Source organism: Cherax quadricarinatus, chromosome 31, assembly GCF_038502225.1.
Source record: "Cherax quadricarinatus isolate ZL_2023a chromosome 31, ASM3850222v1, whole genome shotgun sequence".
NCBI classification, from domain to species: domain Eukaryota; kingdom Metazoa; phylum Arthropoda; class Malacostraca; order Decapoda; family Parastacidae; genus Cherax; species Cherax quadricarinatus.
In genome coordinates, this window is record NC_091322.1 from 20386154 (window position 1) to 20412368 (window position 26215).

General features: G+C 39.6%; 2 protein-coding genes across 5 annotated transcripts in view; both read left to right on the plus strand.

Moving 5' to 3' along the window:
• Rab39 (RAS oncogene family member Rab39) overlaps positions 1 to 26215 on the plus strand; it is a 552594-nt gene that overhangs the window by 155026 nt on the left and 371353 nt on the right. The gene's annotated exons all lie outside the window — the stretch shown is intronic.
• The window catches only part of Nle (notchless protein homolog 1), a 132352-nt gene that overhangs the window by 104068 nt on the left and 2069 nt on the right, over positions 1 to 26215 (plus strand). For both annotated transcript variants that reach the window (XM_070090236.1, XM_070090235.1), the window contains exons 10-13: positions 5529 to 5666; positions 5902 to 6019; positions 6443 to 6546; positions 23650 to 23776. In XM_070090236.1, coding sequence (XP_069946337.1) covers positions 5529 to 5666; positions 5902 to 6019; positions 6443 to 6546; positions 23650 to 23776 — 487 coding nt within the window. The remainder of the gene's footprint in view (positions 1 to 5528; positions 5667 to 5901; positions 6020 to 6442; positions 6547 to 23649; positions 23777 to 26215) is intronic.

The following is a 26215-nucleotide window of genomic DNA, read 5'->3' on the forward strand; positions in this document are numbered from 1 at the left end:
ACTACAGCAGGACTACTGGCCCATGCAAGGCAGGTCCATGTCACCCCCCCCAGCTTAGACCAGTGACCCACCTAGTCAGGTCATATCCACTGAGGGAAGGAGCACTGCATCTGACCTAGTAGCACAAGCTAGTCAGGTCCAAATCACACCCACCCACACTCACTCATGTATTTATCTAACCTGTTTTTACTTTCCTCTTAAAATGTGAGTGTTAATATGACATGACATCAGTGAATCACTGGTATTTGCCAAGTTATTTGCTCTAGCTTACACTCAGTGGAACTGGTTTTCCCACAAGGTACTAAGTGGTCCCCGATTTTTTTCATACTGCGCACACTGAGCACACAGACCCATTCTTTCATGTCTAGGCACCTCAGGCCTATTCTGCCAGATTTGAAGGAATGAAAAATAAAACGTTGATCTACGTTCGGAGCACTGTACACGTGCACGTAGATCTACGTGTGGACAGTTTAATGGTTAATCATTGCTGGAGAGGCTGGTTCAAATTTATGTGGATCAGGTTAAATGCTTTCAAATTTAGTTAATAAAAGATGTATAGAAGCAAACTTATGAAAAACTTGCAGTGTATGAGGATGATGTGTGAAACACAAATGGGCATTGAGAATGGATAGGCTGTTAGTTTAAAACAAAGCCTAGCTTGAAAAAATCTGCATTATAATTGTAGTGTTATTTTTATTCTTATCTATGTCTGGAAGTGAGATGCTCTCTCTATATCTTAAAAAAATCGTCAACTTTAACCCTTTGACTGTTTTGGTCGTATATATACGTCTTATGAACCAGTGTTTTTGACATATTTATACTCCAAAATTCTAGCAGCTTCAAATCAAGCGGGAGAAAGCTGGTAGGCCCACGTGTGAGAGAATGGGTCTGTGTGGTCAGTGTGCGCAATATGCAACATAAAAAAAATCTGCAGCATGCAGTGCATAATGAGGAAAAAAAAAAACTGACCGTGTTTTTGGATTAATATGCCGACTTTGAGGTGTATATTCGTATGGTATTTATGGTTGTATTCTCATCTTCTTGGTCTCATTTGATAGAATGGAATACATATTGCAGAAATAGAGATGATTTTGTTTGGTTTCATGAAGAAAAGGACCTTGAAATTGAGCTCAAAATAGCGGAAATGTTCGATTTTTTGCCAGTGTTCAAGAGTAAACAAATGACGTTATTGTCCTTTAAGTGTCCAACTAGTCATTCTAATACACAGTCATGAATGAGTTGACATTATTTATACAATTATTACAATAATGCAGTAGTCTGCGTAACGGTAAATCTTCTATTTTTTGTGTGAATAAAAATTCCAAATAGAAGGTAAGAGTAATATAAGAGGATCCTGCAGGCATTAATGATGAACAGAAAAATTTTTATTTTGGTGCCAGGAATGTCTGCATTGTTCATTCTGGACCCTATTTTGAAATTGAAATCTTTTTAAGTTTGCATGAAATTTTCCAAATTGCCAATTTCTGACCACTTTACTGGGTAGTTGAAATCAGTAAATGGGCAGTTTCTTGTACTCAATAGAACAAATCGAAATAGTCATGAGTTTGGTCGACTGGAACAATGGAATTGGCCGAAAATAGGGCTCATAGTGGGCAGAATTGCTGATGTGTATGTATTGCTGAGACTGCTAACTTCGGGAGAGAGTAATTCCATAAGTTTTCCATCAAATTTCATACTTTTAGTGTCATTACCATTTGGAAAAAGATAATCAATCATCTCATAATAAAAAAATGTATGTTTTTTAAATTCTTCGACACTGAGAGTGAGTTCAGGATCAAGGGTCTCAACAGTGAAAGGGTTAAAATACAGTGGTACCCTGAGTTTCAGCCATAATTTGTTCCAGAAGGCTGTTCGGGTGCCGTTACCGAAGGAATTTGTTCCCATAAGGAATAATGTAAATTAGATTAGTCTGTTTCAGACCCCCAAAAATACACTTACAAAAGCACTTAAAATAATACACTTACATAATTGTTTGAGTTGGGAGCTGTATGAAACTTGGGGTACCACTGTATGTAGTAAAAATAATTGTGTGTAAAGATAGAAAGTTGAAAGTGAACATAGATAAGAGTAAAGTGATGAAGGTATCAAATGATTTAGATAAAGAAAAGTTGGATATCACATTGGAGAGAGGGAGTATGGAAGAAGTGAATGTTTTCAGATATTTGGGGGTTGACTTGTCAGTGGATGGGTTTATGAAGGATGAGGTTAACCATAGAATTGATGAAGGAAAGAAGGTGAGTGGTACATTGAGGTATCTGTGGAGACAAAAAACGTTATCCATGGAGGCAAAGAAGGGAATGTACAAAGGTATAGTGGTACCAATACTCTTATATGGGTGTGAAGCTTGGGTTGTATATGCTGCAGCGAGAAGGCAGCTGGAGGCAGTGGAGATGTCCTGTCTAAGGGCAATGCATGGTGTAAATATTATGCAGAGAATTTGGAGTGTGGAAATTAGGAGAAGGTGTGGAGTTACTAAAAGTATTAGTCAGAGGGCTGAAGAGGGGTTGTTGAGGTGGTTTGGTCATTTAGAGAGAATGGATCAAAGTAGAATGACATGGAGAGCGTATAAATCTGTAGGGAAAGGAAGGCGGGGTAGGGGTCGTCCTCGAAAAGGTTGGAGGGAAGGGGTAAAGGAGGTTTTGTGGGTGAAGGGCTTGGAATTCCAGCAAGCATGCGTGAGCGTGTTAGATAGGAGTGAATGGAGATGAATGGTTTTTGGGACCTGATGAACTGTTGGAGTGTGAGCAGGGTAATATTTTGTGACTGGATTCAGGGAAACCAGTTAGCCAGACTTGAGTCCTGGAAATGGGAAGTACAATGCCTGCACTCTAAAGGAGGTAACGGTTAGGGATGTTGGCAGTTTGGAGGGACTTATAAACTGTCGTATCTGAGCGCCTCTGCAAGAACAGCGATTATGTATGAGTGATGGTGAAAGTGTTGAATGATGATGAAAGTTTTTTCTTTTTTGGGGGGTTTTTCTTTTGTTTTGGGTCACCCTGCCTCGGTGGGAAATGGCTGACATGTTGAAAAAAAAAGAACAAAAATTGTTTATTTATTACATTAAACAATATAAAATTGAGTTCCTGTGTTACAAAACAGTGAACTTCAAGGTACTTATAGGGAGGTTCCATGATGCAACTGAAGGGCTCTTGGTTCATGGGAATTAAGTTAACATTTTCCTTGTATTGGCTGTGATTATCCACCATTCCCTAATAATTTTAATAATAAGAAATATTATTAGACAAGTAATAGAACTTATGATGGTAAAATATGTGTTAATGGATAAGGATTTATACAGTGTTTCATATCAGTATGATAATGTACCAGTTTTAGCAACAAGTTGTCTGCCAATTTATATGTATATTCTGTAATCATATTTTTATCATAAACTCTGTATTGTATAATAATAATAATAATAATAATAATAATAATAATAATAATAATAATAATAATAATAATAATAATAATATAATAATCCTAGGTAGTAGGTTGGTAAACAGCAACCACCCAGGGAGGTACTACCATCCTGCTAAGTAAGTGTAAAACAAAAGCCTGTAATTGTTGTACACGATGGTGGGATTGCTGGTGTCTTTTTTCTGTCTCATATACTACATGCAAGATTTTGGGTACTTCTATTTGCACTTAGGTCATACTACACATGCATGTACAAGCATGTATATATACATCCCTCTGGGTTTTCTTATATTTTCTTACTAGTCCTTGTTCTTGTTTATTGCCTCTTATCTCCATGGGGAAGTGGAACAGAATTTTTCCTCCATAAGAGGTGACTAAAATGCCAGGAGCAAGGGGCTAATAACCCCTTCTCCTGCGGTTAGGAGGGTCATCTGAATTGTGATGTTGGTGCCCTTCCGGCAAGAGAGTAATTGAATGAATGACAGTGAAAGTGTTTTCTTCTTTGTCGGGCCACCCTTCGTCGGAGACGACAGGAGTTTTAAAAAAGTATTGTAGACTTTACTAATGTTAAAAAAAAAATCTTTTGTTTTTCTTTTTTGGGCTACCGTGCCTTGGTGGGATACGGCCAGTGCATTGAAAGAATAATAATAATAATAATAATAATAATAATAATAATAATAATAATAATAATAATATTTTATTTCAACATGATGCATGTTTGTACAAAGGAATATAATAGTTGGGTGTACATGCCAAAAGCCCCTTTATATGCTAAGCATTTTGGGCAAACTTAAAACTAACTCAAGATTAATAAGGCAATAACCGTACATATGGTCATTAGGTGAGTTATAATGAATACAAGAGAATTGAATATTCTATTAGGTTGAGCCATTTGGCTTTAATAATTTTTGTAGAGAAGAATTACAGTTTTGTTTATTAACCTTAGGTGGACACAATTGAGTGATTAACATTTGAAATGAACACAGATATTGAGAGTAAGTATATATTGATTATAAAGTTTTACCTATGTTCATAATATTGAGCAAATGCATGTATAGTTTTTACAAATGTATTTAAGATGGGCTGGGATAGGTTGAGGAGATAAGGTGTTTTTTAACTGTAGCTTTAAAAATGCTAGCAGAACCTGTGGTTCTGGAGATTTCTGGCAGAGAGTTCCAGATTTTGGGCCCTTTTATGTACACTGAGTTTTTGAAAAGCTTTTGCCTGACAGGGGAAATGTCATAGAAGTTTTTGTGCCTAGTGTTATGTCTATTGCAACTGTCAAGAAAGCACTTAGGGTAGGTTGCACAATAATACAAGTGAATGTTTGGTATAATGAGTAGATTTAGGTCTTTGAAGAGTGGGAGGGCTATTGTCTAGCTGTGGATTGTGTGATCATTTGCACTGCAGCTTTTTGTTGGGTTGTTATTGGTTTTAGGTGATTTGTTGTTGTGGAGTCCCAGGCACAAATAGCATAGGTGAGGTAGGGGTAGATCTGTGAAAAGTATAGTTTAGGTAGTGCTGTTTGTAGTACATAGTAATGAATCTTTCAGAGGATGCCAACTGTTTTAGAGGCCTTTTTTTGTTGTGTGTTGGATATGGGTGTTGAATTTCAGGTTGCTGTCAGGGTGCAGACCCAGGAATTTTCCCTCATTATGTTTAGCAGTAAGGGTGTTGTTAAGCATAATGTTTAGTTGGACCTCACTTGCTCTACTCTCAAACATAATGTAAAAGGTTTTGTGTATATTAGTGTAAGTTTATTGACAGTTATCCAGGTTGCTATTTTTGCAAGCTCTTCATTAACAGTAGTGTTGAGTGAGGCTAGATTTGGGTGGGAGATGACAGGAGTCCTGGAGATAGGAAGTACAGTATCTACACTCTGAAGGAGGGGTGTTAATGTTGCAGTTTTATAACTGTACTGTAAAGCACCCCTCTGGCAAGACAGTGATGGAGTGAATGTTGATGAAAGTTTTTCTTTTTCGGGCCACCCCACCTTGGTGGGAATCGGCCGATGCGTTAATAAAATAAATTATTTCTTCCTTTGAAATGTAATTACTACAGATGTAATTTTTGAGAAATGTAATACATTTCAGCTGACAAAAGACAAGCTCATGCTGAGAAATGCTATAAGGAAGCACTAGCAGCTGCAGGTGGAGTGGAGCGGTTAGCATCCGGCTCTGATGACTTTACTCTCTTCCTCTGGGAACCTGCCAGGAACAAAAAACCTATTGGTGAGTTTGCTTTCTTGTTCTTCTACTTATTATAATAATAATTGCTTATGTGTTTTTTGTTTAAAGATCCTTCTAATTTCTTTGTGTTAAAATATTTTAAATGTCAGAAAGACTTTTGATCATTCATGTTAATAAATGAAGTATTCTTTTATAGAAAAAGTCAAGTCTTAAATATACCATGGTAATATGTCTGGTTTTAGTAGTAGTAGAAGTCTTATGGAGGTTTTCTTCTCAGAGCGCATGACTGGCCATCAACAACTGGTAAATGATGTCAAATTTTCGCCAGACACACGTATCATTGCATCAGCTTCATTTGACAAGAGCATAAGATTATGGAGCGGACTGAATGGAAAGTATGGCCTACAATACTTGCTTTACATTCACCTTGGTGCATTTACAACCATTATGATACAGTAACAGATTTGTATAGATCTTTGCAAAACTTAACTTAATTGTGTACTGTGGGAAATATGCACATAAGCTTTATTAAACCCCACAGAAGATTTTCATAAATTCTTTTTCTATGTGAACATCTTGAGTAGCTGGGAGTCATTGTATCCTCATGTAATCCTGGATACAAATGCACAGGTTTCATTTACTTTCTCTGTATTTGTTGGTTCCAAAAATAACTCTTAACTTTGTGAAAGTAATTAAAAAGTTCATTTTATATACTCACATATTTATTAATTGCAAAGTGTCATTTCATATTTATATAAAATGTAAATGAAATGATGATTGTTGGGCAAGTTTAATAGATTAACACTGAGGTTGTCTAGGTTCCTGGGTGTGTTACGAGGCCATGTTTGTGGTGTTTACCAAGTTGCTTGGTCAGCTGATTCTCGCCTTCTTGTAAGCGGCAGTAAAGATTCAACACTTAAAGGTAAGTTCATGCTTCTAGGTTTGTGTAGTCAGTTAAATTTAGATGCATGTAGGCAGTTCCTGTTGAATGAAAGGGTTCCCATTCCCTCCAATAAATTATGTGAGTTTAAGTAATGAAAATCATGATCTTCCATTGACTTCCATCTTACAAATTGTCGTACTTTCCAGAAGTACAATGGGAGTGTGATTGAGGGTGGATAATCAACATTTTAGATCACATTTTAGATAATTCTATGTGATTTTGGCATGGACAGATAAAACTTTAGTGTAAAACACTTACAGTGGAACCCCAGTGTATAAACTTAATTGGTTCATAGTTGGTGTTTGAACTGCGAAAAGTTTGTTGTCCGAAACAGTATTTTCCAAGCTTTAATTATCAGCCTTTCACACTGGAGGATGTTGAACTGACTCTTCCAAAATCCTCTTTTAGTTAGGTCAGTGTCAGAGGTCACTTCAAAGCATTTCTGAAATGGCTTTCTTATAAAGTTTTTCTTACAACTGAATTTTAAACAGGTCACTGCTTTCAGATTCTAGAAAAACATTCAAAAACTGGGTCAATTTTTCTGAACAAAATTGTTTGGGCTCCGGTTTGTTTACGGTCTGGTACGTTCGAACACTGAGGGTCCATTGTGATGTAAAAATTATTTTAGAACATATTATATAATGTACACTGCCTTGAAACATCCAACTTATAAATTCTGAATTAAAAATTCCACTTAACAAATTTTACCAAAAATATATGAATAGCACACACTTTTAACAATCCAGACCTCCCTTTTTCATTTTGAAAATTGTTAAAATGTAACAATCTAAATATTACAGGAAGGTCCTTTTTGTACAGCTCTTAAGTTCCCGACCCCATATGGTAAGCAAAAATTGCTGGCGGGTGGAAAAGAGCGCTTTTTCATTATTAGAGGCATCAAAAATACCTGATAATGTGATTACACTATCATATATTAAGTGCTCAATAAAGATAGGCATAAAAAAACAAACAAATAGTAAAATAAATACTTTTTTTTTTTTCAACAAGTCGGTCGTCTCCCACCAAGGCAGGGTGACCCAAAAAAGAAAGAAAATCCCCAAAAAGAAAATACTTTCATCATCATTCAACACTTTTACCACACTCGCACATTATCACTGTTTTTGCAGAGGTGCTCAAATACAACAGTTTAGAAGCATACACATATAAAGATACACAACATACCCCTCCAAACTGCCAATATCCCAAATCCCTCATTTAAAGTGCAGGCATTGTACTTCCCATTTCCAGGACTCAAGTCCGACTATATGAAAATAACCGGTTTCCTTGAATCCCTTCACTAAATATTACCCTGCTCACACTCCAACAGATCGTCAGGTCCCAAGTACCATTCGTCTCCATTCACTCCTATCTAACACGCTCACGCACGCTTGCTGGAAGTCCAAGCCCCTTGCCCACAAAACCTCCTTTACCCCCTCTCTCCAACCCTTTCGAGGACGACCCCTACCCCGCCTTCCTTCCCCTATAGATTTATATGCTTTCCATGTCATTCTACTTTAATCCATTCTCTCTAAATGACCAAACCACCTCAACAACCCCTCTTCTGCCCTCTAACTAATACTTTTATTAACTCCACACCTTTTCCTAATTTCCACACTCCGAATTTTCTGCATAATATTTACACCACACATTGCCCTTAAACAGGACATCTCCACTGCCTCCAACCGTCTCCTCGCTGCTGCATTTACCACCCAAGCTTCACACCCATATAATAGTGTTGGTACTACTATACTTTCATACATTCCCTTCTTTGCCTCCATAGATAACGTTTTTTGACTCCACATATACCTCAACGCACCACTCACCTTTTTTCCTTCATCAATTCTATGATTAACCTCATCCTTCATAAATCCATCCGCCGACACGTCAACTCCCAAGTATCTGAAAACATTCACTTCTTCCATACTCCTCCTCCCCAATTTGATATCCAATTTTTCTTTATCTAAATCATTTGACACCCTCATCACCTTACTCTTTTCTATGTTCACTTTCAACTTTCTACCTTTACACACATTCCCAAACTCATCCACTAACCTTTGCAATTTTTCTTTAGAATCTCCCATAAGCACAGTATCATCAGCAAAAAGTAACTGTGTCAATTCCCATTTTGAATTTGATTCCCCAAAATTTAATCCCACCCCTCTCCCGAACACCCTAGCATTTACTTCCTTTACAACCCCATCTATAAATATATTAAACAACCATGGTGACATTACACATCCCTGTCTAAGACCTACTTTTACCGGGAAGTAGTCTCCCTCTCTTCTACACACCCTAACCTGAGCCTCACTATCCTCATAAAAACTCTTTACAGCATTTAATAACTTACCACCTATTCCATATACTTGCAACATCTGCCACATTGCTCCTCTATCCACTCTATCATATGCCTTTTCTAAATCCATAAATGCAATAAAAACTTCCCTACCTTTATCTAAATACTGTTCACATATATGCTTCAATGTAAACACTTGATCTACACATCCCCTACCCACTCTGAAGCCTCCCTGCTCATCCACAATCCTACATTCTGTCTTACCTCTAATATTTTTTTTTTTTTTTTTTTTAACAAACCGGCCGTATCCCACCAAGGCAGGGTGGCTCAAAAAGAAAAACAAAAGTTTTTCTTTTTAAATTTAGTAATTTATGCAGGAGAAGGGGTTACTAGCCCCTTGCTCCTTTACCTCTAATTCTTTCAATTATAACCCTACCGTACACTTTTCCTGGTATACTCAGTAAACTTGACCCAAAAAAGAAAGAAAATCCCCAAAAAGAAAATACTTTCATCATCATACACTTTCACCACACTTTACACTGTTTTTCAGAGGTCTCAGAATTCTAGAAGCATAAACATATAAAGATACACAACATATCCCTCCAAACTGCCAATATCCCAAACCCCTCCTTTAAAGTGCAGGCATTGTACTTCCCATTTCCAAGACTCAAGTCCGACTATATGAAAATAACCGGTTTCCCTGAATCCCTTCACTAAATATTACCCTGCTCACACTCCAACAGATCGTCAGGTCCCAAGTACCATTCGTCTCCATTCACTCCTATCTAACACGCTCACGCACGCTTGCTGGAAGTCCAAGCCCCTTACCCACAAAACCTCCTTTACCCCCTCTCTCCAACCCTTTCGAGGACGACCCCTACCCCGCCTTCCTTCCCCTATAGATTTATATGCTTTCCATGTCATTCTACTGTGATCCATTCTCTCTAAATGACCAAACCACCTCAACAACCCCTCTTCTGCCCTCTGACTAATACTTTTATTAACTCCACACCTTCTCCTAATTTCCACACTCCCAATTTTCTGCATAATATTTACACCACACATTGCCCTTAAACAGGACATCTCCGCTGCCTCCAACCGTCTCCTCGCTGCTGCATTTACCACCCAAGCTTCACACCCATATAAGAGTGTTGGTACTACTATACTTTCATACATTCCCTTCTTTGCCTCCATAGATAACGTTTTTTGACTCCACATATACCTCAACGCACCACTCACCTTTTTTCCCTCATCAATTCTATGATTAACCTCATCCTTCATAAATCCATCCGCCGACACGTCAACTCCCAAGTATCTGAAAACATTCACTTCTTCCATACTCCTCCTCCCCAATTTGATATCCAATTTTTCTTTATCTAAATCATTTGACACCCTCATCACCTTACTCTTTTCTATGTTCACTTTCAACTTTCTACCTTTACACACATTCCCAAACTCATCCACTAACCTTTGCAATTTTTCTTTAGAATCTCCCATAAGCACAGTATCATCAGCAAAAAGTAACTGTGTCAATTCCCATTTTGAATTTGATTCCCCATAATTTAATCCCACCCCTCTCCCAAACACCCTAGCATTTACTTCCTTTACAACCCCATCTATAAATATATTAAACAACCATGGTGACATTACACATCCCTGTCTAAGACCTACTTTTACCGGGAAGTAGTCTCCCTCTCTTCTACACACCCTAACCTGAGCCTCACTATCCTCATAAAAACTCTTTACAGCATTTAGTAACTTACCACCTATTCCATATACTTGCAACATCTGCCACATTGCTCCTCTGTCCACTCTATCATATGCCTTTTCTAAATCCATAAATGCAATAAAAACTTCCCTATCTTTATCTAAATACTGTTCACATATATGCTTCAATGTAAACACCTGATCTACACATCCCCTACCCACTCTAAAACCTCCTTGCTCATCCGCAATCCTACATTCTGTCTTACCTCTAATTCTTTCAATTATAACCCTACCGTACACTTTTCCTGGTATACTCAGTAAGCTTATTCCTCTATAATTTTTAGTCTCTTTTGTCCCCTTTCCCTTTATATAGACTATACATGCTCTCCGCCAATCCCTAGGTACCTTCCCCTCTTTCATACATTTATTAAACAAAAGTACCAACCACTCCAACACTATATCCCCCCTGCTTTTAACATTTCTGTCATGATCCCATCAGTTCCAGCTGCTTTACCCCCTTTCATTTTATGTAATGCCTCACGTACCTCCCCCACACTTACATTCTGCTCTTCTTCACTCCTAAAAGATGGTATACCTCCCTGACCAGTGCATGAAATTACTGCCTCTGTTTCTTCCTTAACATTTAAAAGTTCCTCAAAATATTCTCGCCATCTACCTAATACCTCCATCTCCCCATCTACTAACTCCCCTACTCTGTTTTTAACGGACAAATCCATACTTTCCCTAGGCTTTCTTAACTTGTTTAACTCACTCCAAAACTTTTTCTTATTTTCATTAAAATTTCTTGACAGTGCCTCTCCCACTCTATCATCTGCTCTCCTTTTGCACTCTCTCACCACTCTCTTTACCTTTCTTTTACTCTCCATATACTCTGCTCTTCTTATAACACTTCTGCTTTGTAAAAACCTCTCATAAGCTAACTTTTTCTCTTTTATCACACCCTTTACTTCATCATTCCACCAATCACTCCTCTTTCCTCCTGCCCCCACCCTCCTATAACCACAAACTTCTGCCCCACATTCTAATACTGCATTTTTAAAACTATTCCAACCCTCTTCAACCCCCCACTACTCATCTTTGCACTAGCCCACCTTTCTGCCAATAGTCGCTTATATCTCACCCGAACTTCCTCCTCCCTTAGTTTATACACTTTCACCTCCCTCTTACTTGTTGTTGCCACCTTCCTCTTTTCCCATCTACCTCTTACTCTAACTGTAGCTACAACTAAATAATGATCCGATATATCAGTTGCCCCTCTATAAACATGTACATCCTGGAGCCTACCCATCAACCTTTTATCCACCAATACATAATCTAATAAACTACTTTCATTACGTGCTACATCATACCTTGTATATTTATTTATCCTCTTTTTCATAAAATATGTATTACTTATTACCAAATCTCTTTCTACACATAGCTCAATTAAAGGCTCCCCATTTACATTTACCCCTGGCACCCCAAATTTACCTACTACTCCCTCCATAACATTTTTACCCACTTTAGCATTGAAATCCCCAACCACAAGTACTCTCACACTTGATTCAAAACTCCCCATGCATTCACTCAACATTTCCCAAAATCTCTCTCTCTCCTCTACACTTCTCTCTTCTCCAGGTGCATACACGCTTATTATAACTCACTTTTCACATCCAATCTTTATTTTACTCCACATAATCCTTGAATTAATACATTTATAGTCCCTCTTTTCCTGCCATAGCTTATCCTTCAACATTATTGCTACTCCTTCTTTAGCTCTAACTCTATTTGAAACCCCTGACCTAATCCCATTTATTCCTCTCCACTGAAACTCTCCCACCCCCTTCAGCTTTGTTTCACTTAAAGCCAGGACATCCAGCTTCTTCTCATTCATAGCATCCACAATCATCTCTTTCTTATCATCTGCACAACATCCACGCACATTCAGACTTCCCACTTTGACAATTTTTTTCTTCTTATTCTTCTGCTTACACTTAGGTCACACTACACATACATGTACACATTTATTCATACTCACTCATCTGAGTTTTCTTTGATTTTATCTTAATAGTTCTTGGTCTTATTACTTTTCCTTTTATATCCATGGGGAAGTGGAATAAGAATCTTTCCTCCGTAAGCCATGCGTGTTGTAAAAGTCAACTAAAATGCCGGGAACAATGGGCTAGTAACCCCTTTTCCTGTAAAGATTACTAAAAAGAATAAGAAGAAAATAAATACACAGTACGTAAATACTTATCTTGAAATATGGCGCCTGTCGCCCTTCTCTTATGCAGCTGTTTTGTCCAAAATGGCAGAAAAGTGATAAAAATACTGAACATGATGAACAATGGCTCAGTTGAAAACCAATTAAAATGTGGAACACTGAAAAGAGGATGCTGTACACTCAGGGCCCTCCTGTAAAGAACAAAAACTGTAATACTTGGTATTTACATTAGTATTTTGTTGTCATCTTGACCTTGATGCCCTTTGAAGCCATTTAGGAATGCACTCAGTTTACATAAGCAATTTATAGCTGACCCAAATGTCTTTGATCTCCTGCTACAGGCACGACATAAATGAAATGTGGCAGGATTCCATTTTATTTTTCATATTCCAGGCATTCTCAGTAGGATAGTGGGCTGCACTATTCCCTGGCTGCAAACCACTTGGTTACTTTTTGGCTTTCTGACAGGGAGCACACTCTTGCATAAAGGTGGTTCAAATGTGAATTTTGAAAATATTTCGCAGGTGGTCCTCGAGAAAGGTAATGTAGTGGTTGACATTGTAATGTTTTGGGGAAGAAAGTATGAACCCCCATGACCAAGTCAACCACCAGAGCATGCTGGATTGTGGGTGCTTTGTGGTTCTCACTGTGTATGTAGGGTTGTACCTCGTGTTGGAGGAGAAGCACGTCACCCTGCTTTGACGATCTTAAATGCGCTGAAATGTGGATTTCCCAGATCATCTGTGTTTAGATGTCCTCCTTGGCCATCCAGTATGAGGTTTTGTAGTGGGAATGACATCTGGAGGGAGGCCATGAGTGGCAGGAAGGAGGCCACAGGCAGCAGTAAGCAAAGCCATTATGCTGGACTTTGCTTATCCATTATGGTGGCAGATTTCTTTTATGGTGATTTTTTCTTTTCTCCAAGCCAGTATATGAGCTTTTTCCTCCCTGCTTATCTTTGAACAACCCATATTTATCCACTTGGCACATAAGTGCATGGCACTAAATACAGCTCCAAATCCTGATCACAATGTAACAGAACACCCTGTGCAGGCGTGCTGAGAAGTGATATATACTGTATGCTCTTGTATTTACTTAAGAGAATTGACAGTTACCTCTAGAAAATAGTCAGATGAAGTATAACATCAAATATGCAATATGAATATGGGCTACCTTATAGTGTTATAATGGGGGCAGGTCCAGATTATTACTTTTACTAGTGTAATTCATAAGTTTCGGATCATTGGTACTTGGTTTTCATTTATTTATTTATTTATTTATTAATTTGAACATGATACAGAGAAGTACAAGGAATACAATTTTTAAAGTGCAGCATGCCAAAGCCCCTTGTATGCAGAGCATTATGGGCAGGCTTAAAATTAACTTAAGATTAACTAAGCAATGATATATTCAGTGGTACAAAAATTATTGTAAAACAGATAACAATTTAGTACAAATGAGTATTACAAAGACAGGTCATATGGTCATTTACTGTGTTGCTGTGTAATCAGTAGAATGGAGTATTCTGTTAGGTAATGAAGTTAAATAGTAACAAAGTTTGATTGGGTCACAGGTTGACATTTATGAGATACAATAATGAGATACATATATGAGATACAATTTATGAGATACAATTATTCAGTATTTATTTAGTTGTGGGTGAGTAAGCGATTTTTGAGAAGAGACTTGAATTTATAAACAGAGTGCTTCTTTTATATTCACAGGTAATGAATTCCAGATTTTAGGGCCTTTTATGTGCATTGAGTTTTTGCATAGCGTGCGATGGACACGAGGAACATCAAAGAGTGATCTGTGCCTTGTGTTATGGTCATGTGTTCTTTTGAGGTTGGTAAGGAGATGTTTGAGGGGAGGGTTTATGTCAGAGTTAAGTGTTCTATGTATGTAGTAGGTGCAGTAATAAGTATGGATGTTTTGTATTGTGAGTAGGTTTAGAGTTTTGAATATTGGTGGAGTGTGCTGTCTGTAGTGGGAATTTGTTATCATTCTGACTGCAGCCTTTTGTTGGGTAATTAATGGTCTGAGATGGTTTATTGTTGTTGAGCCCCATGCACAAATTCCATAGGTGAGATAGGGGTAAATAAGTGAGTGATATAGGGCCAGGAGGGCTGACTGTGGAACATAGTACCGTATCTTCGATAGTATGCCTACGGTCTTGGAAATTTGTTGTATATATGTTTGAAATTTGAGTCTATTATCAAGGTGGATTCCTAGGAATTTTCCCTCTGTGAGTTTTGTGATAGGTGATCCATTTGTCATTATGTTAAGAGACACATCTGCAGCTCTGTTACCAAACTGAATGTAGTAGGTTTTGTCAATGTTTAGAGTAAGTTTGTTGGTCCTCATCCAGGTTGATATTTTCTGTAATTCGGCATTTACAGTATTGGCTAGCATGACTGGGCTCGGGTGAGAGTAGACGTATGTAGTGTCATCTGTATATAGTGTGGGTTTGAGTAGTTGCGATGTATTTGGTAGGTCATTTATGTATATGAGAAAGAGAAGAGGGCCTAGGACACTTCCCTGTGGGACACCAACTGTAATTGGCTGTGCGGAAGAGGTTGCCCCATTTGTGTACACATATTGGCTTCTGTTGCTGAGGTATGACTTGAGGTAGTTGAGGGAGTGCCCTCTTATACCATAGTGCGACAATTTTGTGTGGAGCAAGTCATGATCAACTGTATCAAAAGCTTTACATAAGTCAATGAAGATCCCCAGTGGGACTTCTTTTTTCTCTATTGCTGTATAAATATGTTCTAGCATGTGGATAATAGCATCATTAGTATTTTTATTAGGCCTGAACCCAAATTGACAGGGGTTGAGTATGTTGTGGGAGATGAGGTAGGAATAGATACACTTATGGATTAATTTTTCAAAGATCTTAGAGAGAGGGTGTAAGTTGGATATTGGGCTATAGTTATTAAAGTCTGTGTGGTCTCCTCCTTTATGGATCGGGGTGACCCTTGCTATTTTGAGAACTGTAGGAAAGGTAGAGGATTCAATGGATTTGTTAAAGAGTGTTGCAATGATTGGTGATAGCACCTGTGACACTTTTTTGTATATAATGGGTGGTAAGGTATTTAAATCTCCTGTCTTGTTTTTTAGTTTGTTGATAATAAGGGAGACTTCAGTTGGGTTAGTCGGAGCTAGGAACAGTTTGTTCAGGTAGTTGCCAGTGAGGTAGTCATTGGCTGGGGTATCTGAGCTTGGGATTTTATTGGCAAGGTTTTTTCCTATAGTGGAGAAGAAATCATTGAGTCTGTTTGCTGTTTCAGTAGGTGGGAATTGGGGTTCATCTGGTTTTGTTAATTCAATTTCGCTATTTCGTGTTATCTTTTTTGTTCCTAGTATTTCTGATAGGGTTTTCCAGGTCTTTTTTATATCACTTCGTAAGTTGGATAATCTGTTCTCATAATACAATTTTTTAGCCCTTATTAGGCTGGTTAGGATTGACGAGTAACGTTTTGTTTGGTCTCTGGTTATGTGGCCCATTCTGTACTGTTTTTCGTATAGGTGCTTTGTATTTATGGATTTGAGTATACTGGGTGTTAGCCAGGGACTGTTCAGTCTCTTTGCAGTCATCTGTTTAGTTTTTTAGGGCAGTACTTTTTATAGAGGTATTGGGTCTTTTTTAGAAAATTATTAATACATTCGTCAATATCTGTATAGATTTCTAGCTCAGTGTGCCAGTCAATGTTTGTCACTGCTCGTATGAAGTTATTAATGGCTGCCTCATTGTGAAGTCTGAAAGTGACTTTAGTAGTGTCTAGGGGTAATTTGCCAAGGTTTGTTATGAGGAAGGTAGGGTAATGGTCTGTGGTATTATCTGTGATTATGCCTGATCTTAAGGGGGATATGGTGTTGGTCCAGATGTGGTCTAGTAGGGAAACACTAGTCTCTGTAACTCTTGTAGGTTTTGTTACTGTTGGTAGCAACATACAGTTACTCATAGTGTTTGTGAATTCAGTAACATGTGGGTCTTGGTCTTGTAGGAGATTTATACTGAAGTCACCTGAGAGTAGTAAGTGATTTTTGTTCATGCGTGCATCAGTTATCATACTTCCTAGGTTTTCATTAAAACAGCTAATGTTTGACTGTGGTACTCTGTAGATGTTTATCACTGTGAGAGGTTTTTGTAGGTATTTGGATTTGAATTTAGCTATTATATATTCCCCATGTTCATCCCTTGTGCAAGTATTAGTGATACATTCTAGTTGGTCTGAGTAGTATATAGCGTGATTGGTAGAATAATTGGCTTGGTGAGCTTTCAGCTTTTTGGGAATATGGTACACAGGCAGTTTGGTTGGTTCTAGCCTCACTCCAAGACCATAAGCCTGGCCAGAGAGTTAGAGGATATGTCCAGTTTGTCCAGTGGTTGTCCTATGGATTGTTTTAAATGTTGAGATCCTGCACTGACATTCCAATGATAAATGGCTACAAAATCTAATATTTGATGTTTCAGTTTTGTGTTAGACCATTGTCTCCTAAAGTGTTGTATTGTTACTGTTTCATAGTTTATGGAGTAATAGCCACAGTAGTTAAATTGTGGGAGGCCCTCTACTATTTCCTCCCACATGATATGTTGGTCTTACCTGTGCCTTGCCATTGATTTCAGAATCTTTTATACTATATTATGCCCTATGGCAGGTTTGGGAAAGAAAAGAACCAATAATAACATATAGACAGATGAACATGTGATAAGCTAGTGCCAAGTATATTTTTTTTGTGAGTCTGTTCATATTCCATTTTCCTGTGTATTGTACACAATATTTGCATTGGCTAATGCAAAGGGAACTTTTTTGGGTTTTTACTGATGTTACACTGAAAAAACTGGTGAACTATGCAGATGAACTCACATTTAATAATGAGGAAATTTATCTAGTGTGTCTATAAGACAGAAAGAAAAACATTAGCAAATTCTGATATTGTGTTAAAGTGTTACAAGTTCTGTTTCACACTCACTTGGCAAGACGGTAGTACACTTCTCTGGGTGGTTGCTGTTTACCGGCACCACCGCCACTGCCACCCACCACCGCTGCACCCACCACCGCCCCCACCACCACCTGCAAGACCCACTGCTGCCACCCCCACCACCACTGCCCCACCACTGCTGCTGTCCCCACCCACCACCTCTGCCCCCACCCTCTGCCACTGCCCCCACCCACCGCTGCCACCCCCACTGCCTCCGCCCCTACCCATCACCGCCTTCCCCATCCACCACCGTCTTCCCCACCCACCACAGCCACCCCCACCCACCACAGCCCCCACCCACCACTGCCTCCACCCACCCACCATCGCTGATCCCACCCACCATCGCTGATCCCACCCATCACCTCCTCCCCTGCCCACCACAACCGCTGCCCCCACCACCACCTCTACCACCCATACACCCACCCACACCATCACCCACCCTCTCCACCCACCACCACCTCCACTTCCTCCTCCATCCCTGGATCTAATATATACAGTGCTAGTCATGGCATTATGCCACCCTTCCCCCCCACACATACCAAAACACAAACATATATCATGAAAGATTATATTATATATGGATATATATTTGCACACTTACCGAGGTTTTAATTCTTCGTGCTGAGCCCTTTATGCTTAATCACATCCCTGAGTCATGTAGGAAGATTCTCACACAAATTCTTGAGGGTTTGGGGAGGTACAGTGGAACCTCAAGTTTTGAACGCATCGACTATCGAACGCTTCGAGTTTCGACCACTTTTTTTTTGCACCAATTTTGTACGGAGTATCGAATGTGCCCCCGTGTTTCAGACTGTGTACCAGACCTGTCCGCCTGCCCTGTGCCTGTGCGCCTCCCTGCGAAGGTGTCACGAGTCAGTCTGGCTTTATTTCTCGAGTGAATATTACATTATATACTAGGCATTTAAAGTGCCCTTGAGCGATAAAATGCATATACAGTGGACCCTTGGGTAACGATGACGTCGGCTTGCAATAAAATTGGATATTGATGCGTCTTTGCGTAAAAATATTGGGTCGGCCAACGGTGAAAAACTTGGTTAGGGACATTCGTCCCGAACACGTCTGCCTGTCCATCCGGCCTGAGCACTTCAGCTGCCCTGCCTTCACCTAGTGTGCCATTGTTTACAAGCCAGGGCAGATGGTTCCACGCATACATTTGATACATTTTGTATTATTCCATTGTTTTTAGTGCTTGTAACTGCTAAATAAGCTGCCATGGGCCCAAAGAAAGCTTCTAGTGCCAACCCTGTAGTAAAAAGGGTGAGAAATACTATTGAAATACTATCATACCACCATCAGCTGCTGCTGTACCACCGTCAGCTGTTGCTGCACCACCATCAGCTGCTGCTGCACCACTGTCAGCTGTACTACTTGAAGATGTGGAGAGACTGTTGTTGGTGTGGCTTAACGAGAAACAATTACCGAGAAACAGTTAACCCCAGAGGGTTATCCACCCAGAATAACCCAAGAAAACCTGTGTGTCATCAAGGACTGTCTAACTTATTTCCATTCGGGTCCTAAATCTTGTCCCCCAGGATGCAACCCACACCAGTTGACTAACACCCAGGTGAACAGGAAAAAATGCCTGGAACTAGTGCTCATATTGGTGAATTTAAGGCCAGCAAAGGTTGGTTTGAGAGATTCAAGAATCGTAGTGGCATACACAGTGCAATAAGGCATGGTGAAGCTGAAAAATTCCAACCCCAACAAGTGTTCAATTGTGACAAAACAGGCCTGTTCTGGAAGAAAATGCCAAACAGGACCTACATTACTCAGGAGGAAAAGGCACTCCCAGGACACAAGCCTATGAAAGACAGGCTAACTCTCATGTTTTGTTGTAATGCTAGTGGGGATTGCAAAGTGAAGTCTTTACTGGTGTATCACACTGAAAATCCCAGTGTTCAAGAAAAACAGTGTCTCATCACTCATCAATACTCTTCAATAAAGGTAAGTGTCATTTTAACATTTATTTATTTATGTTAGTTAGGTAAGAGACATATGCAACAGTTAGGTATCTTTATTTTGAAACGTTTCGCCTACATAGTAGGCTTCTTCAGTCGAGTGCAGAAAAGTTGATAGAAGCAGAAGATACTTGAAGACGATATAATCAGTCCATCACCCTTGAAGTTTTGAGGTGGTCAGTCCCTCAGTCTGGAGAAGAGTATTGTTCCATAGTCTGAAACAATATGGAGTTGAAGTGACAGGATGGAGCCTTATATAACGCCAGGAGGTGAGATGTAGGCCACTAGTAGAGGTAAGAATGTTGTTGTTGGAAGGTCAGGTCCCTCTCAAATCCAGCCATTCTCACTAGTAGAAGTTGACAAAGTTGATTTCAGGTCTGTACCAAGATACCCTTGTGTTGCAGTGTCCGACAGAGTGAACATTAAAGTGGTATAAAATACCGACAGGTTGTTAGGTAAGACACATATGCAACAGTTAGGTATCTTTATTTTGAAACGTTTCGCCTACACAGTAGGCTTCTACAGTCGAGTACAGAAAAGTTTATTTAGTTATTGTGCATGTCTCATTGTTTTCTGTGTAGGGAAATGATTATTTTATGTAAAAAAAAAACAAATTTTTTTAATACTTTTGGCTGTCTGGAACAGATTAATTGGATTTCCATTATTTCTTATGGGGAAAATTAATTCGGCTAACGATAAAATCTGTTAAGGACAAGCTCTCTGGAACGGATTAAAATTGTTACCCGAGGGTCCACTGTACAGTACACTCATTATTTACCTTAAAATATTTGTAGTCTTAATGGTCTTAATATAGGGTGCAAGGTGAATAGTAATTTAGGTAGGTATCAAAGTATGGTAGGTATGTAACCCCCATGTTTGCGAGTTTTGTAAACAAACCAGTTGTTGTTGTTGATACCAGCCTGTGTTTATGTTACGTAGCGTGTTTATTATAAAATTTTGGAAAAATATCATAGATGGATTAAGCAAAATGTCCATATTAACATTTTTATGCGACATTTAATGTGCCTCAGAGTGAATATTATTATTATTATTATTATTATTATTATTATTATTATTATTATTATTATTATTATTATTATTATTATTATTACTATTAATATGGCAACTTCATGACTAATGATATACTCTTGATGATTTTACTGTGTTCCTGCATGCCAGCACAGGTGCAAGTCGTGGAATTTAAAGTCTATATTTTGCAAGGTATTTAAATGCTGTATGTACACCATTTCATTTCTACATTATGGTTTTCTTATGAAAGAAGTGATCTAATGCAGTTAGCATTACAAACTCCGTTTTCTCTTATATTAACATGTCTGACGGAGGAAAGAATGGGAAGACATTTTCATAACTGGAGCAAGAATGCCCGCGACTGCGTCCTCCCCCGCCACCACATACGTAATGACATACATATTTTATTCATTCTAGAGCGTATATCAGGTTTTTATGTTATATTGTTTATTATGTCATATTAGATGAATTTTGACAGATAAATGAGCCGTAGAGTTGATAATAGTGTCATAATGAAGTAGTACTATTTTGTCATGCCTCCTGACAGCAGCAACGAATTAATTGGATTTACATTATTTCTTATAGGAAATACTGCTTCGAGTTCCAAACGTTTCGGCTTTAGAACTAGCTCCTGGAACAGATTAAGTTCGAAACTCAGGGTACCACTGTATATTATACCATGCCTTATGTAGAGCAGCTTCCAGCCATGGGATGGAACTGATATCTTTGTGCAGTAAACTTCGTTTCACTATTGACCAGAGGTTCTCAATAGGGTTTAGGTCTGGGGAATTGCCTGGCCAGTCATTAAAGAACCTCACTTCGCAATCCTTAAGCCACTGAACTACAGATTTGGCAGTATGACATGGTGCACCATCCTGCATAAAAACCGTAGCCCCACACTTGTCAAACGCCTCAGGTAAATTGTCACACAATAACTCCAGGTAATTATACTGGTTCATATAATGGTTTTTGGGAAGCACAGTGAGTTCACCAACACTGAGCACAGAAACACCCCTGAATCTTGATTGAGTCTGGGTGTTTGGTGGTACCACAGGTGTAGCGTGGGTCTAGCGGGTCACTACCTCTGGGCCAGTACACACGTCCCCCACGGTTACAGGTGATGGTGAAGGTTGCTTCATCACTCCAAAGTACTTCAGACCACTGTTGATGATTCCAGTGAAGATATTTCTTTGCCTATGTTTCTTCTGTGGCTTGGAGAGGATTGGTTTCTTAGCCTGGCGGTGACTACTGTAGCTCAGTTCTGATACACGTCTGTTAACAGTTCTTATAGACACCTCTGAGAGAAGATGTAGGTTCTTTTCTTTTAATTCTCTAGAAGTTTTCTTAGGTGTACTCTCTAACTGCTTCTTTAACACAGTTAAGGTACGAACACATGTCTTCTTCAAGGGGCCAGGCCGAGGTTTGGCAGATGGTAACTCGATACCACCACCAGCCTTGAAATGCTGCACCTAGTTCCTCACTGAACACTCACACACACCAGCATTCTCCAGTATTTCTTTCGTCTGGTGCCCGGCTTTGTGAAGCCCTATGATTTGAGTTATAGTTTCAGATGTTAAAGACTTCCTTTTATGCATAATGAAACATGTATAGCTCCAAAATGAAAAGGAACACCAGACAAAAGATGGGGCGGATGAGAGACAAAAGTGCAACACTTCCTCTCACCACGGCAGTCATGTGAACACTGAGGAGTAACTATGGAGTGTGGTGGCAGGCTGTGATGTCATTCTGACAGTTGCTACCTGGCATAATGCACTGACAAAGAAAGACCCCATCCCCTGTATGGTAGGCCTTTGATTTTCGTCACGGCATTGTGCCAGAGCGCTCACCCGGCATAATGCCGTGACTAGCACTGTACATTATCAATCACTTTCAGCTTGGAACATGTCAACAAAAAACTTTGAAATAGATCTATCCCCTCTGCGACCACCCACCGCCACTGCCCCCACCCCCCACTGCCTCCGCCCCCACCCCCACTGCCTCCGCCCCCACCCCCCACTGCCTCTGCCCCCACCCCCACTGCCTCCGCCCCCACCCCCCACTGCCTCCGCCCCCACCCCCCACTGCCTTCGCCCCCACTCCCACTGCCTCCGCCCCCACTCCCACTGCCTCCGCCCCCACCAACCATTGCCTCCGCCCCCACCCACCATTGCCTCCCTCTACCCCCCACTGCCTCCCTCCACCCCCCTTTGCCTCCCCCATCCCCCACTGCCTCCCCCACCCACTACTGCCTCCCCCACCCACTACTGCCTCCCCCACCCACCACTGCTACTGTCCACTACCACTGTCCCATCCACCACTGCCTCTCCCTCCCACCACCGCCACCACCTACCCACCTGCCACAGCCCCCCCTACCCACTACTGCCGCCCCCAACCACCATGACTGTCCCCATCCACCACTGCCGCCCCCAGCCACCATGACTGTCCCCATCCACCACTGCCGCCTCCACCCACTGCGGCTTCCCCCACCCTTCACCTCCCCCCCTCCCAACACATCCACCCTCCCACCACCACCCCCATCCACCATTCCCCCCACCCACCACCGGTGCCACCACCCACCACCACTGCCACCCACCACTGCCTCCCCGACCCACCACCTCCCGCCATTCACCACTGCTGCTCCCACCCACCACTGCCTCCACCCACCCTTCACCGCCGATCCCACCCATCACCGCCCTCCCTCACTCACCATGACTGCCTATAACTACCACCCACAACTGCTGCCCCCACCACTACCCCCCACTTCTACCACCCATGCACCCACCCACCCACCCTCTCCACCCATCACTACCTCTGCTTCCTCCGCCATCCCTGGATCTAATATATACATTATCAATCACTTTCAGTTTGGAACATGTCAACAAAGAAAATTGAAATAGATCTTCCAGGACATGCAGATGAAGTTTTCACAGTTGACTGGTCCCCTGATGGCCAGAGAGTTGTTAGCGGTGGCAAGGATAAAATCCTCAAGATGTGAGTAATAAATACAGTCTCTCCTCACTTAACGACGAAGTTCTGTTCCTAAGAGTAGGTCGGTAAACGAATGGATTGTTAAACAAGGATCATACTATAGTGGTAGTGAGTTTGTGTCAACCGTCTTTAGATGTTGTTTTAATATCACCTTTGCACCATTTGTAGCATTTTTAGTGTATTTTTAAATGTTTGTACAGCAGTGTACTGTATATTGTAATAAAACAGAATAGAGGAAATCAAGTCTAATATACATTACACAGGTATGCATACTGAGCCTCTCGTATGTCTGAGCGGTCGTTAAACGAGTATGCCGTTAAGTGAGGAGAGACTATGTATAATACTATAGTTTAAAACAGTGATGGTGTGTCTTCAAAACATTGCTAGGCTCAGCAAATGACACTCTTAAGCTTTTTGACAATGCTGAAGTATGCATACTAATTTTTTCCTTTTATGTATTTAACCCTTTGAGGGTCGAGACCCCTACTCGCAAACTTGCTCCCAGGTTTGATGAATTTAAAAAAAATAATTTTTTCTTGTGAAATGACAGAAAATCTTTTTCTAAAGGTAATGAAACTAAAAGCACAAAATTTGATGAAAACTTACAGAATTACTCTCATGAAGTTAGGAGTCTCCGTGATATTTATGAATAGGCGATTTTGCCCACTTTGAGCCCTATTTTGGGCTAATTCAATTGTTCCAGTTGACCAAACTCATAGCTGTTTAGCTAGAACTCCTTTTATTCTATAAATTGAGTACAAGAAACTGCCCATTTGCCTATTTTAACTACCCAATAAAGTGATCAGAAATTACTAATTTGGCCAATTTCACACAAAATTCAAGAAAGGCTAATTTCCAAATAGGGTCCAAAATAAATAATGTTGATATCCCTGGTACTAAAATAGCATTTTCTCTGTTCATTAGTCATGTCTCTGGGCCCCTCTTATATTACACTTGCTTTTCATTTTGAATTTTTATTCACACAAAAAATAGAAGATTTACTGTTATTCAGACTACTGGTAATAATTGTATAAATAATGTTAGTGCATTTATGAGTGCATATTAGACTGGCCAGTTGACATGTATTAGACGTGTGACGTGATTTATTTACTTGTGAACATCTACAAAAATCGAACATCTCTGCTACTTTGAGCCCAATTTCAAGCTACTTTTAGTCTGTAAACCAATCAAAATCATCTTTATTTCTGTATTATATCTTCCATTTTTTCAAATGATACCAGGAACTGAGAATACAACCATAAAAACCATATGAAAATACACCACAAAATTGCTGTTTTACACCAAAAACACCATCTCATGTACTGCATGCTGCAGGATTTTTTTATACTGTGCACACTGACCATGCAGACCCATTCTCTCATATGTAGGTCTGTCAGCTTTCTCCTGCAAGATTGGAAACTGATAGAATTTTGGTGTAGTATTACGGGACTGACCCTGACTTCAAAGCTGTAATATTACAGGACCGACCCCAAAAGGGTTAATAATTATTTTTCATGCTTGATCAAAATGTTCATTTATTTAACTGTAAAACTTTGGCTTGATTGAATATTTTCCATTAATTTATTTTTCAGTCGACTGAATGGCAAAACTTTGCAATCTTTCTTAACCTTGAGAAGTTCTGGAATAAGTTTTAATGTGTTTCAAACTATAGAAACTACACTCTGCAGATGCAGTCACTGTTGAAACCATTACTATTAATGGTCTTTTCCAAGTCAGACAGATTTACAAAACTCTAAAATTCTATTATGATTTTTTCTTGGAATTCTTCTGACAAGTACTCTTAAGTTGTACTTTTGGTGACAGTTTTTTATTTTTAAGTTAAATTTCAGTAACTGAGAAGCAAGTTCTAGAAATTCTTTTCTAATCCCTCTTAGTGATATTGTGAATGCTGTTATAATATTAATGAATTAAAATTTGTGAGTATGTTATTAATCTGTTATAGTACATCTCCTCATTTAACGATGGAGTACCATTCCTAGGACCACGTTGGTAAATGAATTCATCACTAAGTGATGAGCATACTATCATGGTAGTGGGTTGTGTCAGCCATCTTTGATATTGTTTTATTGTCACCTGTGTACCATTTATAACATTTCTGGCATATTTTTAAATATTTATACAGCAGTGTAATTTTTTTTTTTCAACAAGTCGGCCATCTCCCACCGAGGCAGGGTGACCCAAAAAGAAAGAAAATCCCCAAAAAGAAAATACTTTCATCATCATTCAACACTTTCACCTCACTCACACATAATTACTGTTTTTGCAGAGGTGCCTAGTTTAGAAATATATACCTATAAAAATACACAAAATGTCCCTCCAAACTGCCAATATCCCAAACCTCTCCTGTAGAGTGCAGGCATTGTACTTCCCATTTCCCGGACTCAAGTCCGGTTATATAAAATAACCAGTTTCCCTGAATCC